Source organism: Diabrotica undecimpunctata, chromosome 2 (assembly GCF_040954645.1).
Source record: "Diabrotica undecimpunctata isolate CICGRU chromosome 2, icDiaUnde3, whole genome shotgun sequence".
Classification (NCBI taxonomy): Eukaryota; Metazoa; Arthropoda; class Insecta; order Coleoptera; family Chrysomelidae; genus Diabrotica; species Diabrotica undecimpunctata.
The window spans coordinates 47,383,753-47,396,768 of NC_092804.1; the positions used below are offsets into that span (position 1 = coordinate 47,383,753).

The window sequence follows — 13,016 nt, forward strand, 5'->3', positions numbered from 1 at the left end:
GTGCGTGGGTGTTAAACCTGTAAATTCATTTACCTGCGAGATTCAGTAAGCTTAAGACTGGTAACTTCATTTTATCTTTATTACTATATTAATCTTAAATAACTTCTAATGTTACCTAAAGTTAAAATTAAAATCTAATTGATTAAATAAATTGTTGGAAGTGCATTCTCATGATCTTTCTAGTTCTTTACACTTTAAAATAAAGCTTAACGTTTTTAACTTAAGTTTTTATAATAACTTTTTTATATACATGTATGTTTATCACATGTTCTTTTGCTGTGCTAATTTTGTTAAATTGCAAACTATACCTAGTTTCAATTAATTGATTTATACAACTTTAACTCTAAATGTCCAGTTTCGTAAGCTTTTTCATATTTTTAACATCATTGACTGCTACATGTCTTTGTAAGGTAATACACTTTTATTGTAACTTCTCTATGGATGTTTGGTTTCATATTGTTCTTTTTAGATGAACTGATGATGCTTTCTGAGCTGAAAGCGAAACGTCTTCAATAAATAGATGAAGTAGCCACCTTCTTTGCCTTTTATTTCTCCACTTTGACCGAAAAACTCTCTTCGAGTGTACCTTAGTTTATATATATATATATATATACCACCCTGTAGTTCCATTATGTAAACCATATATGCAGCTCATCTCTTCACTATTTTTTTAGCAGTTTGTACTGGGTTATATAATTTTGATGAATTTTATCATTCGCTTCTGAGTTAATGTTCTGCATTTCGTATTTGATATCGATAAAATCGCTATAGTTTGAGTTTCATATTAATATTTTCTTGCCTGTTATACCTATCAAATATTTTTATTTTCCGTGATATCGATTAAGGTAAAAATCACTTCTTGTAATTCTTATAGATGACAGACTTCCTAAAAATACAAAATAACTATTAATATAGATCTCAAATTATTTTCTTGTTGCATTTAAAGAGTATACAAAAATTTTTATTCTTGAATCTTCTCTATATTGACTCATATCTTACACACTTCGATGTGATAGACCACTGAGCTATCAAACTCAACACCATTTTATTTCACCGTAGATTTTTTGTTAATATTTTAAGTAATTTTTAACTGGTAATGCAGTAAGGGAAAGGAAAGCATCGAGCAGCTTATCCTGGGAATTCATACTCATATCTCAATTTTTCAGGTTATGTGAATTTATTATGCCTCTATATAATATACCATAATTACAAGACAATTAGAAACGAAACACATGCACTTGTAACAAAAATAAAAAATTATCACTGGGAACGCTTTTCGAAAAAAATAGAGCATGCTTTTTTTACGGTCTGCAAAAGGAAATATGGCGCTTCATAAGAGGTCAAAGAACGGAGGTAAAGGAACTAATAGAACCAAAACACATAGAAAAGGATACGTGGATTGACTACCTAAAAAAGCTATATGAACAGAAAGAACAAACGACGCTAGAACCAGAAACACCAGAAATTACCACAAATCAAGAACTTAATATAAATGTACAGGAAGTTCGGAAAATACTTGAAAACCTGAAGAGCAGAAAAGCAGCAGGTAAAGACGAGATACCAAACGGGTTACTGAAATATTGTGGAGCAGCAATGACAGAACAATTAACAACATTAATGAATAAAATTATAAAACACACAATACGGGAAGAATGGAGAACGAGCGAACTAATTCTACTATTCAAAAAGGAGACAAAAACAGCCAGAAAACTACAGAGGTATAAACTTGTTAAATACTACGCTAAAACTTACAACTAAAATTTTACAAGTGCTAATAACTCAGAGGATAAGTTTAGCAGATGAACAACAGGGTTTTCGTAGTGGAATATCGTGTACAGATGCAATATTCGTTATAAAGCAAATTACTGAGAAATCACTAGAGTATAATAGACCAGCATTTCTGTGTCTGATTGACCTAGAGAAAGCGTTTGACAGAGTAAGACCCAAAGATGTAATCCATCTTCTGTATAATAGAGAAGCTCCCCTAAAAATTATAAAAACTATCGAAAACATCTACCAAAACAACAAAATGGAAGTCAGAATAGATGGACAACTTACAGAACCTATAGAAATAGGCAGCGGAATAAGACAGCGGGATCCATTGACCCCTATGATATTCATTTTAATCATGATGAAATCATGAAAAGCCATAACAAAGGAAGAGGATACAGAATTGTAAAAAAAGAAGAAAAAATACTCTGTTACGCAGACGACGCAATATTGATAGCCCAAAATGAAGATTTAACGTAAGAGCAAAAGAATTTAATATGACAATCTCATCTCAGAAAACTAAAACAATAGTAGTCAGCAAAGAACCAACCAGATGTAAAATAGAAATTGATGGCATCAGTATTGAACAAGTAATGGAAATAAAATACCTGGGAATTACACTGTCTAGCTATGGAGACCTGAACAAAGAAGTGAGAGATCAAGTACAAAAAGCAAATAGACTGGCAGAACACTATATGGCTAAACAGACATATTAACACTGAGATGAAATCAAGAATGTATAAAACCAATAATGACAAACTCAGAAACAAGACCCGACACAGCCATAACGCAAAGGCCACTGGAAACGGCAGAGATGAGAGTACTAAGAAGAATTACAGGAAATACGCTGAGAGATCGAAAGAGAAGTGAAGACATTATAAGAAAATGTAACGTACAGTGTATAAATGAATGGACACAATATAGAAAAAAAGAATGGAATAACCACATAAGAAGAATGGAGGAGACCCGTGTGGTCAAAATAGCAAGAGATAAGTCACCAATCGGCAGAAGAGGTAGCGGACGATCCCGCAAAAGATGGAGTGACAACCTTCCATAGAGGTATTAATCCGGCAATGAACAAGCAGAATTGCTTATAAAGAGGAAGAAGAAAATTATGCCTCTAATTTGAGGAGTCGTCTACTTTTCCATTATTCTGTAAAAGGAGCATTTCCATTATTCTTGCTTTGTTAAGTAAGTACAAAACATCCAGCTTTCCAGAGTACAGCCTCGATAGCGCACTAGGTAGAGAAACTATTTTAGAGATTTTAGCTTATATTAGAGAAAATGACACCCGAAGAACAGGCACTCAACTGGATACATATACCTCAACAAGAGTGTCTGATACATCTAAGCATTTCAGAAAAACGGTTTCTACTCGAAATTACCTGCATAGAATATGTCACAATGGTTTTTGAATATCATTTTCTTTTCAAGTTTAACGAAAACAAAAATTTACTGCTACAGCTCTGACCAGAAGATTAACAGACATTCATGGTTCAGTGGTTTCATCGGATACTGTACTAAAAAGTTTAAAGGATCAAAATTTAACGTCTCATCTACCTACCATTATTGATTTTCTTCTGACTGCAGATCATTGTAGACAACTTTATTTAGTGAGATTTATCTAGTCATCGACAAAGTGTGCTTATGGCGATATAAAAAGAATTACAATTTGATATTAGTACTCTGATATATGAATTTCACTGAAAGCTCGTACGACGCTTGTAACCTTTAGTTAGTACTTTCATGAAGTTGATAATCGAGTAGTGTAGTAACCAAAAGGCTCCTTTTACTGTTCACCTACATGCTGAAAAAATTCTACCAAGGACATATAAAATCCGTACACTACATTTTAAAGAAGAAACTTGGGTATATTCGTATGAACTCGAAAGCAAACAAGATTCTACTGTGTGGATGTTTGACAATGATCGCTTGCTTGTTTCTTCAGTTGTACTGGGCACATCGCAACTATTCCTTTAGAAGATTCAGAAATAAAGAATTCGTCAAAATAGTCAATGAACAACATATATGTTATGACAGTGTAAAAAAATTGAAAACGCGTTCTATGAGAGTGATCAAATTGATATAGGTTCTTTTTTTGATGTTAATTGTGTAAATAAGATATGTGTAAAGGTCGTGGCATATTATCGTGCACGTTGCGTTTCCAGCACATAGCGTTTCCGAAAAATATAATTTAAATGGTTTTAAATATGAACAACGCACACTGTCCGGAACATAGCGTTTCAGACACTTAACGTTTCCGTTCAGTATATTCGAAAACAATATTTTACTGATGCCGAGGGCTACGTAACCGGTTTGTAAGAATAATGTTAATTAGATGTCCGTCGTTTTCCCCTTATTGATTATTTAGGTCTTTGTTTGATTTTGATACAGAGTATTTAAAAAAATAATTTTCGAGGCTATTTTGTCATTTATGCATGTGTTTTTATTGCTTTGTGACAATTAATCACGGAAGTGATAAACAATTAGGAATTTAATAATAATTAATAGGTTTAACAATTATTTTAGAATGAATAGGATTCAGTTTAAATATGTTTTAAATTTAATTTCGCCTTCAGTTAAAAAACAAAATACTACATTTAACGAAGCCATACATATCAAACCAAAAAGTATTTTTTTTTAAAGAAGAGGTATCACTTCCGTACAAAAGTCCTAATTGTTTATCACTTCCGTAATTAATTGTCACAAAGCAATAAAAACACATGCATAAATGACAAAATACCCTCGAAAATTATTTTTTTAAATACTCTGTATCAAAATCAAACAAATACCTAAATAAACAACAAGGGGAAAACGACGGACATCTAATTCACATTATCCTTACCAACCGGTTAAGACTCGTTACGTAGCCGTCGGCATCAGTAAAATATTGTTTTCGAATATACTGAACGGAAACGTTAAGTGTCTGAAACGCTATGTTCCGGACAGTGTGCGTTGTTCATATTTAAAATCATTTAAATTATATTTTTCGGAAACTAAACGCTATGTGTTGGAAACGCAACGTGCACGATAATATGCCACGACCTTAACTCCAACGCACTACCTGAGTTTGTGTTAGTTGGTAATTGTTGCATCTGTCAAGATAATGTAGGTGTATATGTAGTTAGTAGTGTACATAACATTTAACTGGTAGATAAGATTTAAACCACAGATTTCTTAAGCTGAAAAATGACCACACTAGAAAGAAATGTCAATAATACAGACTCTAATTATTTAATAAAGTTGGTGGCTTACTACTAGAAGTTCATTTAAAATGATATGGAACTTACTTTGTATAAAGACTAGAACCACTTCACAGAAGAGCACACTCCCTTTTAAGGATCTGTGTATCTTCCTAATACCATAGTCCTCAACAAAGGACCCACTTCATTGGGATCCTGTAATACTTCAAGTAACATTTTTTCCACATTTCTCATGATCGATACTTTCTGGTGATCTTGCAAGGGGTACTCCAAATTTGTCGGTCCACCCTAAAAATAATCAAGCTCATTATGTTGTAAAAACTTTGAAAATTGTAACAAATAAATGTCAATAGCAGTATTTTTCTTCGCACAGTGCCTATTCATTTCAAATGATCAGAATATGATATATATTTGTATCTTTTTAACATATGAATTTGAGATATTCCAATATTGATGTTTTTATAGTTATCAATAAGTAGGGTAAGAGAGCTATGAAAGTTATTGTCACAACCTCTTCTACTCAAATATTAAGCTCACCTTCACATAGTACACCCTGTTAGATACTAAACGAGGAACTGACGGGCAAGTATTAGTGGAATAACTGCAAGAACTGGAATTGACAAAATGCGATTCCACCTAGGGGAGCTAGAATCCAACAGAAAACCCCTGGTTCTCTAAGTTGATTATTGGGCGTGTGGTTAACCGTCCCATCCCATAGAAACAATTTTATTAGCAACGATCTCTAAATGTGTTGGAATGATGGATTTACAAATATGACGACACAGGTAAGATATGTAACATGAAAAAATAATGATCAAGTTTAATATATACAATAATAAAACATGGTACAATATCCAAATATAATACAGTGATGGAGACAACGAATATAGTTGAGTGACTTTATTGTTGTCGATTGTGTGAGAACTAATATCTCACAATCTAAACCTGTTAACAGTATGATATGTACCTAGAGAGTTAAGGATTGCTTCTTTAATATCACTATTTTGTTTAGTGGTCTTGGAATAAAAACAAGCAATTCTCCCTACAACGTAATCCTATTTGCCTGACTTATAATGATATTTTAGACATTTTAAACCAACAACCACTATATCCAAGTGCAAAGAATGACTGAGAAGAGAATTAATCAATATAGCTAATAGTAGGTGATAACGTACAAGTAAAAATCCTTAAACTTGCGTGCAAAAGTCTTACAATTCAAAACTTACCTTGTACCAAAAATTGACAGTTATCGTTGCTCCACCATTCAATAAGGATTCTATGTGATGCCACCAACAAATAGGAATATACAGTACATCTCCTGGTCCTAAAATAGTTTCACAGCCCTTTACGTTTTTAAATTTCGGATATTTCGTGTAATCTGGGTGGTCGAAGTCAATCTGAAATAATTTTTTAGTAAATTTTAATTGTATTAAAATATGATACAAATTAGATACGAAATTGAACTCGATCGAAAATGTATTTCTCGCTCCTAATTATGTTTCATCTGTTATCCAGGGTTTTCGCTTCATAGAATTATTTGTCTTTAAAGGGTTTATTGGAGATGTTACACAATGCTTGACAGCTTCTCATATTTCTTGGGATGTACCATTGAGAATAGAGAGCACAAATTTTTCTACCACTTGAATGTCTTATTTCTCATTTCTAGCTTCCTTGTATTTTAACGTTTGTTGTATTCTTAAAGTTTGAGCTTTATGTTACATATGAGATGAAACTGGTCTGATACTTGTATATCGCCCCGGAGATGATCTGATCGTTTGGACTTATGATCTCAAGCGAATATTAGTTAAAATGTCATATATTTGGTTTCTCGGTCTATCAACAGGACTTTTCCAAATAGAGTCTAGGTATTTGGTGCTTCAATCAGGTGTTGATGGTAAAATATTTGTTAGTAATAGCAAAATCAATTAAACGGCCTCCTAATTCGTTTCACCTATGCCGAATTTTCCAGGTATATTCTTTAAATCATCATGCTATGTGGTGTTGCCGACACAAATTAAGTTTAATTCCTTATTTGGGATGTTCTTAATAGATGTCTGATGTCTAATTTTTGGTAGAATTCTTCAACATTTGTGTCGTCTGAAGTTGTTTTTGATGCATAAACTTGTATGATGTTGAGTTTATGTGGTTTTCCCTCTAGTTAAGAAGCCGTAATCGTTAAGCAGGATGATCTAAGGAAATTGGGAAGAATTTAAATGTCGTGATGACAAACCCCTTCAAGGGTTATAGCTCCATGGGGTAAGGTGAGATAACAAAAAAACCACATTATAAACCAAACTGATCAGTTTAAAAGTGAGCATGTATACATCTTTATCAATAAAAATGTATATCATTCACCAGGTGATATAAGAGTCCCTGAGACACCAAGATAAATGATAAACCTAAATATAACTTCTAGATTGATTTGAAATAAACAACTAGCAACCAAAATATATTCAAAATGAAATTTAAAAAAATATATAGCAATACAAATGTACCACCCAAGGCCCTAGGCTGCAGAGCCTAGATGTAGCTAGATTGAAAGATTAGTCTTATATCTTATAGTCTTATAGTAATATATCGGCTTGGATGTACTTCTTCTTCCTACAACCCAAATTGAGCCTTTTCCTATTGTAATTTCTGCCTGCAATATACGCTAAAGTTCTGACCTGCTTTGATTTCCTTACGTTTGATATAAACACAAATTGGCTACTAAAAAAGCAACCTGCAAGGATGGCGAAACATTGAGATGTACCAACATATGAGTCGTCAAAAAAAAGGCAGTCCGGAAAATAATTATTTATAAGATTTTGTTTTAATTTAAGATAAACTTCATAAAAGCTAAAAGCTATACTTACCATACTCTGTCTATCATGTGGATGATAAACAGGATGAGGGTACAGACACTCAAATTGATCGGGTGGAAAGAGAATACACCTTTTAAACCCACTAATTTGAGCAAACAGGTTCTGTTGTTCATCATAATGACAAGGTGTGACGTTTCCTTCTTGGGAAACAAATAGTACATTAGAAGTCAGTTCTCCCCAATGGTGTGTAGTCTTTTTCTGGACAACAAAGTGCCAATCAAACTTTAAATAATCTTCTACGATGTTAGGACCCACTGTAGAGTTCAAAGATTGCTGAAGATATAATCTAGAAGGTAATATGTTATCAAAATTATTTTTCGCTGTATAGACACCTGTAATTAAATATCTTAGTATAGCATACAAATCACAGAAAATCAAACTGAGGAAAAGCTTTTGTGTAAAAATCAGAAGTGTTAAATTAACATTTATGAATTACTGTGTAGCTTTAAGATGTCAACAAATATACACCTATAACTCAAAGTATTGATAAATTTGATAGTTTTAGTTTGAATATTTACTTATTGTATGATACAATTTTTCAAATATTTGCTATCAAATTTTCAGCAAATACTTGAGGAAAATTATCATTGCATGCAGTTGAAAATTAATCGAAATTAAATTATTCTTTCTATTGCACACAAATTCTCATATTTTGGAAAATATTACAAATCATGACAGTTTCTAATGCCTCTCTTGCACTATATATTCCCTTCCAAGAGAAGTGAGATATTGTCGTGGTAGAGTGGCCCTCTATGATCAGTTGTGATCACCGAGTGCTAAGAACAGCTCAATAAAGACGACCCCCACGCTGCATTAGCCTTATCCCTGCTTGCCGGACTCTGTCGAGAGTAACCATTAATTCATTAGCTTTCCGTGGGACAAGAATGGACAACAAACAAACAATCAGACAAGAAAGAAGAAAAACGCAGCCTTAGTCATCCGCAAACTATAGAATTGAATCTTTTTACAGGCTATACTTCTGAAGATCTACTGAAGAACTACTGAAAAGGGGTCAAAAAAACCAGGATGAGGCTGTACAATAATCGAAAAAGATTCAGCGAGCTAGTATGCAGGGTATGCCACAACACTGAAATATTTTGCAATTCAACAACTGATTGTTTGAATCTTCTCTTCTATTTCAGCATAGGGATTCCATTTATGATTTAGAAGCCTGATCAAATATTTAAATTAATTGACTAATTAGTTCATTAGACTTGAATACATCCATAATCAATTATAGATCTAATATATTATTGATAGAAAAGCAGGGAAGTTTTTCAACATCAGCTCCCCACATCTATAAAAGTGCTTTAAAAAAAATATTGCTATCATAAACTCAATATGTAATTCAATATGCACGTCAATTCACGATCCAGAATAATTCCTAAATATTTAATGGATGAAGAAAATGCATAGTCATAGCAATTAACTTCTTTATTTTGGGATATTGTGTCCAGTGAAAATACAGACAGTAGATTTGTTTAGAGCAATTTCAAACCCTGTTTTGATTGAACCATGAATTAACATAGCATTGAATTCATCCTAAGGTTTGAACAGAATTATCGTAAATTTTGGCCTGTGAATATAGAAGAAAATCATCAGCATATTGTGTTATTTGAAATCTAAAAATGTTAGTGAGAACTTTATGCAAATCCGCAGTAAACATATTAAATAACAGAGGACTCAATACTGATCCCTTTGGGTGTCATACATTATTATATCTAGGATGTATCAGTTTATAATTGTTAGCTCTCAGATATATCTTTCTGCAGGAATAAAAATTATAAATAGCTTCTGCCAACTAAGGGGATTTTTGATAATATTTAATCAATGTTTCCATTAAAATGTCAAGACTCACATTGCCATACACACTTTCAATGTCTACATGATCGGGATATACTGAGATAAAGATCTATAGCAACGGAGTTCATTTCACGATTTTCTACAATGGAAACTGAAATAGAAGTAATTTTAAAACATTTATATGAACAACAAACATATCATGAATGTGTGAAACTGTCAAGTTTTACTGGTTTTTTAACTATTGTGCGAACTTATTCTGTTTTTATACCTTTTAGATTATTACAATAACAATAATAATATATAACCAAAGAAAATTCCATTCCTAAAACTAAATTATTAAAATATTTCTTGGATACACTTACCTTTCGTCACCTTCTTTCCAGTCCCGAATTTTTCTCATGAATTCATTGATTTTCATTTGAACTCGTCTTGTAGGAGGATCAAATTCTATACCTTTGGGATTGTTTTTGTTGTATATCTTTTTCTCATCAAAATACTTAAATCTGTGATCATTTGATACAAAGACTGTGTGACCAGATTTGCCTAAATTTTGTTCTAAATAATCCAGGTTCCATTTTTCCACTGCTGACTTGACCAGTTTTGAATCAGTTATTACCACAGGTTGCTAAAAGTTTATTTATTTATAAACTACTATATTAGTATATTATAAAAATAATACATGTTTTCACACCAGATTTAGATTTAGATTTTACACCATTTAGGCTTAGAGGATGTAATACCTCTACATCTTTCTGGCAAATTTCATGGTTTTGGACTTCTGTGGGTTTATGTTAAGCTCTGCATTGGAAGTCAATTCTGTAATTACAGTAATTCTACATAAAATTTGCTGTAAATTCCAAAACTGCAATATTGTGACCAAAATTGTCATGATTGAAATTATTTTGTATATTTGATATACACAGATATTTATGTATATTATACAATCTTGACCCAGTTAAATATTAAATATTATTTGACTTTATTTAATATTGATTAATCTTTCTAACACATATAAAAAATCTGAATAATTTCTCTCAATACACCACAGCATTAAGTTTTGCTTTCCACTTACAAAAAATGAAGGTGAAATTATTCAAATGATCTAAAAGTTCTTTAAAGAATGAAATGAAAATGAAGAATGCTTCAAGTGTTCAAAAGTGAAAACAAGTCTGTTAACAGTGATCTACATCCTTGTTGACCTTGCAGGAAAACAAAAGTAGAAAATATTGAATATCTAAAACTATCAATTAAAGAAGATCATCTTTTGATTGCGAGTGAACTACAAATCTATCATAAAATTCCTAAAATGTGTGCTTCAAGAATTATAAAAGAGATTTTGGGTTGATTGTTAATGATCCTAAAATAAAATGCAAACTTACATTCTAGTGTGTATGATGATTGTTTTTTTTTTTGACTGTGAAGGTGTTGTGTCTTAATAGATAAGAGACAATCAACAAAGAATTTTACTTTCAAGTTCTAAAAAAATTAACCAGTGAGAAGAAAGCAACCCAATTTTGAGCAGAGAGTAAATGGTTTCATTATCACACTACTGCGGCCATCTGTAACATCCATACAACTTTGTGCAACAGTATTGGGCAAAACACAAGGTTACTCCACTCCACCAATCTCTGTGTAGTCTGGACATAGTACCTAAGTAGGAACTTTATAATGTTTCCAACACTGAAAATGGCACTAATGCAACATTTTGATAATAGAGATTTTAACAAATGTGGCATTGAAGTCCATTACAAAAACAAAGTATTAAACTGCTTCAGTGACAGTGTACAGAAAAACACCCATGGAAGCATGTGCTTAAGTCGAAAAGGCAACACTTAGAAGGATTCCAGAAGGTGGAGGATAAATAATATAACATTGTGAAGTTAGTTTTGTTAATATTTCTATATAGTGATGTTTATTTTTTAAACCCATCCAATATTCACTCATGAGCAGTCACAGTGGGTCATGATATATAGTCATAGTTTGATAAATATTCCATATTCTACATAGGCAAGGAAAAATAGAATCTTTCTTACACCTATTTATTTATATGATGAATCCCTTTCTTATAATGATTCTTTTTTCAGTATAAGTATTCTATTATTTTGTCTTTTCTATCATCTTCTTTTAAATAGTTCTACCAATTTTATCATCTTATCAAAGGTATAAATATTGATGACATATATTAGAGCAAATATTATAGAAGAAAACATTTATTGGGGCTTCCAAGGGGATATCAAGGGAGCACCCAATTTTCTTCTATATTATTTTCCAAATAGGTAATCAAGTAGTTAGGTTGTGGTAGATTTTAAACAGATATTCGATGACATTTAAAAAAAAATCATTAATAAGATTGCAACTATAACAGCAAATGGAATTTGTATCAACTAAAAAAGATCCACTTAAATTAAAAGCAATGTATCAATCTCTGCAAATGTATGCAGTTTTTAGTTCTTCACTATTTAGTTGGAATGTAATTTTTCCTGAAGAGTTAGTCTGGTAAAGCAGATATAAATTTCAGTTTCGTAGATGTCCTAGCCTCTTGCTAAACTAGTAAGTACCATCGTTGCTAAGGTTTGGCATAAATATGAATACAAGTGATGAGAAAATTAATTCCAAATATGGAAGAAAAACAAATATTGTAAAGTGATTAAATATGATTATAATAGAAATACATCTACATATTGCAACACACTACTCTAAATTCACTTATTATTTCCTTGGGATTTATTGTTACTTACATTTTTCTTCATAAGCTCATCAACGTTGGGATCTTGAAAATGGTATCTTGGTATTTGCGCCAGCTCAAAACCATAATTTCTTAGCTGTTGGGATTTCCATTCTTGTTGATTTTCTCCCATTATTGATTTCCCCAACGTATTGAAAAAACTAGAAAACTATAACTTTTAAAATACCTAATAAAATAATTAAAATCTTAAAACACTTTACATCAAGATGAACAAAACTATATTTGTATTTTCTACATCAACTTGCTTTGTCGGCAATTATACTGTTCAATATAATTGCAAAGTAAACAAAGTTTGCAATTTGTTTAGCAATAAACAGTTAAAAATATAATTTCATGGCTTTTCCAGAAAAATGAATTACACATTGAAATTGAAATTCACGATTTTAGACTTTAGTATACAAATAACCAACTAATAAATGTGACAACATTGTGCCCATGCTCTGAAAGTGCATAATTTGACGTTTGGCAGAAACTAATTAAAATTAAGACATTAAAACAATACTAAAAATTTGAATAACATTTTTAACTTTCACACAACAATTCACACAGATATTTTTAAAAATTATTTCGCCCAAATTTAAAAATAAAATTATTAGCCCTTTTATATTATGCCCACATCCAGATTTTCAG

General features: G+C 31.7%; 1 protein-coding gene across 1 annotated transcript; it reads right to left on the reverse strand.

Annotated features, from left to right (window-relative positions):
- Positions 1-520: 520 nt before the first annotated feature.
- LOC140433295 (hypoxia-inducible factor 1-alpha inhibitor-like) lies at positions 521-12,984 on the reverse strand. Its single transcript, XM_072521327.1, has 6 exons — positions 12,379-12,984; positions 10,003-10,265; positions 7,829-8,123; positions 6,200-6,370; positions 5,061-5,261; positions 521-886 (listed from the first exon to the last, which is right to left on the reverse strand). Exons 1-5 carry the CDS (start codon positions 12,496-12,498, stop codon positions 5,106-5,108), a joined length of 1,005 nt encoding a protein of 334 aa, XP_072377428.1. The 5' UTR covers positions 12,499-12,984; the 3' UTR covers positions 521-886; positions 5,061-5,105.
- Positions 12,985-13,016: the final 32 nt, after the last annotated feature.

Excerpts from the sequence above, each read along its gene's own strand:
- LOC140433295 (XM_072521327.1), bottom strand. The coding sequence starts at position 12,498 with ATGGGAGAAAATCAACAAGAATGGAAATCCCAACAGCTAAGAAATTAT. Across the intron at positions 10,266-12,378 it reads ATGAGCTTATGAAGAAAAAT|CAACCTGTGGTAATAACTGA; the intron begins GTAAGTAACAAT and ends ATAAACTTTTAG. Across the intron at positions 5,262-6,199 it reads CTGTCAATTTTTGGTACAAG|GGTGGACCGACAAATTTGGA; the intron begins GTAAGTTTTGAA and ends GATTATTTTTAG.